This window comes from Paramacrobiotus metropolitanus, unplaced genomic scaffold (assembly GCF_019649055.1).
Source record: "Paramacrobiotus metropolitanus isolate TYO unplaced genomic scaffold, Prichtersi_v1.0 Parri_scaffold0000031, whole genome shotgun sequence".
NCBI lineage: Eukaryota > Metazoa > Tardigrada > Eutardigrada > Parachela > Macrobiotidae > Paramacrobiotus > Paramacrobiotus metropolitanus.
This window is the reverse complement of record NW_026570251.1, coordinates 792,984-799,901: the sequence shown is the minus strand read 5'-3', so window position 1 is coordinate 799,901 and position 6,918 is coordinate 792,984. Positions and strand designations below refer to the sequence as shown.

At 48.3% G+C, this 6,918-nt stretch overlaps 1 protein-coding gene across 1 annotated transcript; it reads left to right on the top strand.

Annotated features, from left to right (window-relative positions):
• LOC129588837 (uncharacterized) lies at positions 1–1,484 on the top strand. Its single transcript, XM_055483233.1, has 4 exons — positions 1–195; positions 285–365; positions 428–556; positions 1,133–1,484. Exons 1-4 carry the CDS (start codon positions 129–131, stop codon positions 1,195–1,197), a joined length of 342 nt encoding a protein of 113 aa, XP_055339208.1. The 5' UTR covers positions 1–128; the 3' UTR covers positions 1,198–1,484.
• The last annotated feature ends 5,434 nt before the right edge of the window (positions 1,485–6,918 follow it).

Sequence of the window (6,918 nt, the reverse complement as noted above, 5' to 3'; positions counted from 1 at the left end):
GCGAGTCAACATGTTTTCGAGAAGCAATGCGACTGTTTATACAAAAGTTAATTTTTTAACCGCTTGCCGGAGTTGACACTCGTTGGTTATTTTTGCAAAAGAAACGCAAACTTTCCTTACCTTTGAAGATGACTAACAAGGCAACATCGCTGTGTGTTGTACTCTTCCTTTTAAGCCAATGCGCCCATTTCTCTGGTATGGACTATGTACTCTTACTAGATAAGCCGCTATTCAAACCATAAATTCTTGTTTAAAAATGATATTATGTGTTTTCTCTTGGCTAGTCCAAGATGGAATATCGGCCAACTGCGTTTGTCCGGTAGCGTCGTGTGCGCCATGCCCTCTTAACACTTTCGACGCAGCTCGTAAGCGACTCTTATAAACTTTAACTGCTGAAAATAGTTGTAAAATGCTTGCACTGCTCTAGGTGCCCGCAGCCAAGTTGTGCAGATTAGCGATAAATGCCCACCGTGCCCACCTCCACAGTGTCCGTCGTGCGATCCGCAGCCGTCCAGTATCTGTACACAAGTCATGTGCGCTCCGAATTGCACACCGGGTAAGCACAATCTATTCTTCTAATAAAAAAACCAGCGAAACTAAATCACTCCACTACATCCTTCTGCAGCCGGGTGGAGAATGCTGTTGCTACCCGACAGTATTTGGTATTTGGCCGCACTGCAGTTCGGCACCAGCTTTTTTTGGTATTTAGATCGGACGATGGCCGCCGATCTAAGTACGAGGAGGCTGTTTAACAGCACAATGTTTTAACCTATTTTGTTGTTTCCATTTTCAACAAGCTAGTTTCTTGCGGTAAACTAAAAGAAGCACTGCAATATGAAAGTTAGAGGAAATTTTATACCACGCTGTCGGCAAGGCATGCGTACAGTGCTTTTTCCGGAAATATTATAATTAGGTACAGACACTACGGTACTGAGCCATGGTAATCTCGATGTTTCAAGTTACCAGATTCTGCATGTCCGCGCGTACTCAGTATAAGCGCATCCATTGTAAGTTTTTTCATGCTTTCACGGTGTCTGGTTGTTACAAAGAGGCTCGTGCCGCCTTCGTAGATCAATAGAGTAAGAAGGTACTGTATATTAATTTTGAGAATTTATGTTTTGTGTGTCGGCAGCCAACCCGATCAATCCAATCAGCACCAGCCAGTGCTGCATTTGCGGCCCTATTTCTGCGGGATAGCAGCGAACGAGAATTTTTGCTTTGGCAAGCAAAGGACAGAGAAGACCATCGCGAAACGGCTCTGCAAACACGACAGCAGGCTAATGGAACTTTTTTAATTAGTTCTCCTGGTTCAAAATCAATTTAATATGCTGTATTTTTGTGTGTGTACTCAGTGTACTCAGTTGTTATCGATGGATGTCCTCGCTACATGTTTGGAGATACTGTACACAATTACGACTTAAGCTGTATTATCGAATACTCGAGCTGTGCATGCGCGATGAGTATACGAATTAAACAAAGTCTTCGTAAAAAGCGCGAAAACTGGAAGATTTCCAACGGAAGCCAGGATAGGGACCCACAGCCGGTTGGATCGGTAGGTTGTTAATCATGAAATGATTTATCCATGTCCTTTACCGGAGGCAGCCAACGAGTGCCGGAAACGTCCAGCCGGTGGACAAGCGCCTTTTCATCTCTTCTCTCGCGTTCGTCAAACTGCGCACCTAAAATATTAGGATGACTTTAATGAAATCATCATGAACATAACGAAAAATTCGCACGGATTGGTCATCGCTCGTAAACGTTCAGGTGTGTTGCATGACGCTCTAAGGAATCCCATAGAACTCTAAGAAGCCATAATGGCTGTCTGCAAGCTGTCTAAAGGTAAGTACCGTGACTACAAAAAGAAAAAAAGCAATCCATTTTCCAATTCAGTGGGAAATATGTCACAGTTGGACTTGGAAGCGCAACGAGTCTTTTCGACAACTCTATGGCGAAATTTGTGAGTATGAGTGCATTCCGTCAGGTATAGCCCTGTATTAATGCAAAAATCTCATTTCATCTGATTACATGCCGAATTCTATGGAAACCTATGGAATGTGTTCTATGGAACCTATATAGTATGGAACGTATCCTATAGACCTATGGAATTCTATTCTATGGCAAGTTTTATTCATATAAGAGGCTCCAAATTCAGACAAATCTAATTTTTTTGTTGCAATACAGTATACTTGTGCAATATGCTTAAAAAAATGAAATATTATGCTGCTAAGATCAACGTATCACCAAACGAAAATACAGTGTTAATGTCCTCCGTGTGGTGGTGGTGGTGGTGGTGTTGATTCGCTTCCGTCAAATATGTCTTTTGTTTTCGATGTTTAACTTTCTGCCGGCTAATTTGTTAAGGAGATAATACAGCGACATATAAATATGTATATGCAGGGTAAAATAACTGCACAACGTAACTGGAAACAAGTGTTTCGTACCAGTATACGGAAATCTACATTCGCGCAGTTTTTTCGGGAGTGCTGATTTTCGGCGAATACCCTATTGATAATCAAGTATTTAAAAACATTCGCGCACAATACTTTACCGAATTCTATTTTGGGCGAATATTTTACGTGGTCTATATCCTATGTACCCAAAATTTGTATATCCTATGTACCCAATCTTAGAAATCTAACCAGTAAGCATTCTAGATTTTCTTATATATCTTAGAGATCAAGGAATATTCGATCACGCCGAACTGACCGAAGGCTTGACTGCGAGTAATTTTAGGATATTTTTCTTAACTATCAATATTTTCATTGATCGATGCCGAATGCCGCGGGCTGTCTTAATTTTTCCGATCGGACAAAGCATTCTTCTATATAAGTCTATGGAGGCCCATGGCAGCAATTTTGTTTTTTTGCCCCTGTTTTTCCTTAGAGGTGCAGCACAGCGGGAATACTGTATAAACATCCGCGTCGTTGCGACGATTTTAACACAATTTAATGTTAATCTTCCTAACTGCACGCAACGAGGTCCGGAAGTGTGTGGGCTATCTGAGCGGAGGCTGAAGGGGCACCCGGCAGGTGTCGTGCTCGGCCTGCACGTGCGTGCGCAGCGATCGACCCGTCCTGCCTGCGCCCTTCTACACCTTGGCCCTTTATTTCGAGATACAATCGAGAACAGCAAGAAAACAGAGGTGTGGCGGGCGGGGAAAACATCGAAATGCCGGTAAAATGCAAAACTGAAAATGAACAGATCGGTGCTGCTGAAAACACCTTATATAGGGAGACATGCACAGCCGGACAGTGGGCGTAACTGAGAAGACGCAACAGGGACGTTAGTCCAATGAACATTAATAGAATTTAACATGTTAAATTATCATTAATGTTAATCTTCCTAACTGCACGCAACGAGGTCCGGAAGTGTGTGGGCTATCTGAGCGGAGGCTGAAGGGGCACCCGGCAGGTGTCGTGCTCGGCCTGCACGTGCGTGCGCAGCGATCGACCCGTCCTGCCTGCGCCCTTCTACACCTTGGCCCAAACACCCAAATCAAAGAGGGTAGGCCTGGATGCCGCGGATGGGTACCGTGTTTCGTACGTAACGGGTGTAGCAGTTACTTCGCCATCGCCCCGCTTCCTGTAAGCGCTGATGGGAAGTGCCATTTGCCGCTGCGGCGCTTGAGCCGCCGATGCGGAAGCTGTGGGTGCCGTATCTGTCGATGTCGGGAACTCCCGCTAGACCGGTCTTCATGGCTCTTTCGAAGGAGTGTCGGGTGACGTAACTGCCGCTCGGTAGAATGTAGAACGGGTCATTTTTGCCGGTGGTAATTCGGACGTCCATGTAGGCTTTTGTGGAGCGCACTGGGCAAACTGAGCGGCCGGTGGCGGACAGGGTGATGCGGTAGCCATGGTGGAATTGGTCCGTTTTTGAGCTGCGAATGGTGATGATTAGAGCATTTTCGTGAAGGATAACGTCGCTGAAGCGGAGAGTGGAGGCTGGGCAACACTTCCCGGTCTCGTTCGCTACCAGCTCGCTGACGCGGAAAAGGCCAAAGAAGGCAACGCAGAATGCACTCCAGTAGAGGAGCTGTTCCTGTTGCGGAAGATGCGAGTTGTGTAGTTTGTCTTTCATGGAGCGCATCAGATCCAGCGTTATTGGCAACCGCCGATCTGTACCTGGCATGTTGAGCCGCTTCAAGCCATTGACCGCCCGCGTGATGGCTGCGGTTGCTGAAGGGCGACTGATGCCTACCTCGGAGTGCGCATTGTCGATTCCGGCAAGGTAGACGATGGTGGTGGATGTTCCCAGGCCGTCGAGGTGGAGTTGCGCAATAAAGCGGAGAATAGTCTGCTCTGTCGCTGGTATAGGAGGCTCGCCGATGGTTTTGCAAAATTGCGCAAAGCGGCTCCATCCGGTTTGGTAGGTCTTCCTGGTAGAGGCAGCGATGTGGTGAAACTGGACTGATGCGATGGTAGCGTCCAGGGCTGCCGTTAGCTGTAGCTTAGTCGCAGGCTTTCCCACATGTCCGGTAAGGGATCCGGTAATGTTGCGGCGCCCGGTGCAAGGCGGCGGAACCGGCTGACAGAATATCCCTGGTGCAGACCGGCAGCCGAATGGAAGGACTACGTCGTGGAAGTACTGTCCATCCAGTTGGAATCCAAGTAGGTGCCACTGGTCGCGTCTCACTGGGATTAGTCGGAAAGCGTTCTTGATATCCAGTTTTGCCATGACTGCGGCGCTTCCGTTGCGTAGAATCAATTTGATCGCGTCGTCGACCGAGCAGAACTTGAGTGGTGGGGAATCTTTGGTGATGTAGTCATTTATGCTGTCGCCGGTTGGTCGTGATAAGTCGGAGATGATTCGATGGCCGCCGCTTTTCTTGGGCCGCACTGACTGAGAGTTTGTTGTGAACGGGATAAAGGGCACAGTTAAGAATGGCCCGCGCGTGTGACCTGCTGCCACCTCTTTGGCAACCGCGGCGCGTAGGATATCGGCATGAGAGGAAGCGGAAATTGCATTAGGTGTGAATCGCGACTTGTCTGGACCACGATACCCGATGTCGGCACCGTTAGTGAGGATGTCCAGAATAAGGTTAGCAATATTAGGGAATGGATAGTTAGTAAGGTGCCGCCGCCACGCTGAGAAGTTAAGCGGAGTGATCCGGCTTGCCGCGAATGGCGCCCCCGGATATGTCTGCTCCACCATGGCTGTGATGGTTGTGGTAGCCGTGGCCATTTGAGCCGCAGATGGAGCAGGAGTGCTGCCGACCGGATGGGCATGGATTGCGGCAGCGTCCGTAGTTGAAATTACGGCAGATTTCCCCGTCTGCGGCGGTGCCGGCTCGAAAAAGCGGCTTAGGCGACGGACAGTCTCTGGCTAGGTGACCCGTGGCAAAACAGTTCCTGCATTGTGCGCGCTGATGTTTTGGGTTGCCGGTAAAGGTCACGCCCGTGGATGTGGAGGGAGTCCTGGGATTTGCTATGCATTCCTGGAAGGATTCTTCGTGTCGTCGCGTCCACACCTCGGTGTCCTCCGGGTTGTTGGCAGCATTGTTGCGAAACTGAATGTCGTATTCCAGCACGTGCTCCAATTTGTAGCCCCGTAGTGGATCCATAAGCAGCGCAATGTGGTCCAAATATCGTAAGAGTGGCTGGATGAGTTCCGGGTGGTCGATTATGCGATAACCCATGAAGACGGAGAACGCCCTCGTCCAGCTGGAGACCGACGTTATCTGCTCTTTCTTCGGGCCTGATACGAACGCAATCTCGCCGGTTTCGTCCTGGATCATGCGGGTGCCGGTATTTGACCTTTTTGCAGGTGCGCGATTATGTGGCAGAAGGTCGACAAAGTCCACAAACTGCGTGTGGTCAAGGAGTTGCTCCCGCACCTTCGGACTCACTGCCGGCAGTCCGTGGACTGCGCGGTGCAGCTGTTCGGTGGAGCTCCCAGTCGTTTAAACACGGATACTTTTGGCGGTATAACAGATTCGGTGATCACACTTTCAGCTCGCTTACCGGTATCGGTTGTGATGTGGTTGGACGCCGGGGAGAGTGAGCGTTTGGAGGAAGAGCTGTCGACCTGCAGCGCCGGCTGGCGGGAGCCATGCTGCCCAGTGGATTTCAGCTCGGTAACTTCGCGTTTCAGGTCCGCAATTTGTGCCATTAGCTGTTCCATGACGCTGGTTGTTTGGATGGAGGATTCCGGTGGCACGACAACTCGGGAATTCACTCGTTTGCTGGGTCGCGGAGGCGAAATATCCCGAGTTCTTTTACCGGTATTACCGGAAAACATCGAAATGCCGGTAAAATGCAAAACTGAAAATGAACAGATCGGTGCTGCTGAAAACACCTTATATAGGGAGACATGCACAGCCGGACAGTGGGCGTAACTGAGAAGACGCAACAGGGACGTTAGTCCAATGAACATTAATAGAATTTAACATGTTAAATTATCATTACCGCGTCAAAATCGGTCCACCCGTTCGCCCAAACATCGCGTTGGTCAGTAGTTCCTGTCATAACTGTTTTGAATGTAGATAACGATAAATTCGATTACGTTAATATTTGTCTTGTGCCAGCGTATTCAGTGTGGCCGGCGCGCCAGTTTTTGGGGGCTGGTATAACTCATGAATCTAAATTTTTGGTTATATTAGGTATTGCTTAGTTTGTTTGGCCCACTTGTACTTCACTATTTCTGCTGTACTGTTATGGTCGTCCAACATTTTCTGGTTCTTGTGGAAAAGCTGTGATTAATAAGGCGGGAAAGCGAAATGAAAGCGTATAATTCGTATTGTACACATACAGAAGTAAGTTATGTTTGTTTTATCTTAACAGCCAATCCAGTTAATCCAACAAGCGCCAGACAATGCTGTATTTGCGACTCTACTTCCGCGGGATAACAAGGTACACGGATTTACCAACGGAACTGTCCGAACGACGGAACGTACTGAGTGTTCCGAGCAGACCGCGTAAA

Coding starts and splice junctions, on each gene's coding strand:
- LOC129588837 (XM_055483233.1), top strand. CDS start 129: ATGACTAACAAGGCAACATCGCTGTGTGTTGTACTCTTCCTTTTAAGC. Junction 196..284: donor CCAATGCGCCCATTTCTCTG/GTATGGACTATG, acceptor TCTCTTGGCTAG/TCCAAGATGGAATATCGGCC. Junction 366..427: donor TAACACTTTCGACGCAGCTC/GTAAGCGACTCT, acceptor GCACTGCTCTAG/GTGCCCGCAGCCAAGTTGTG.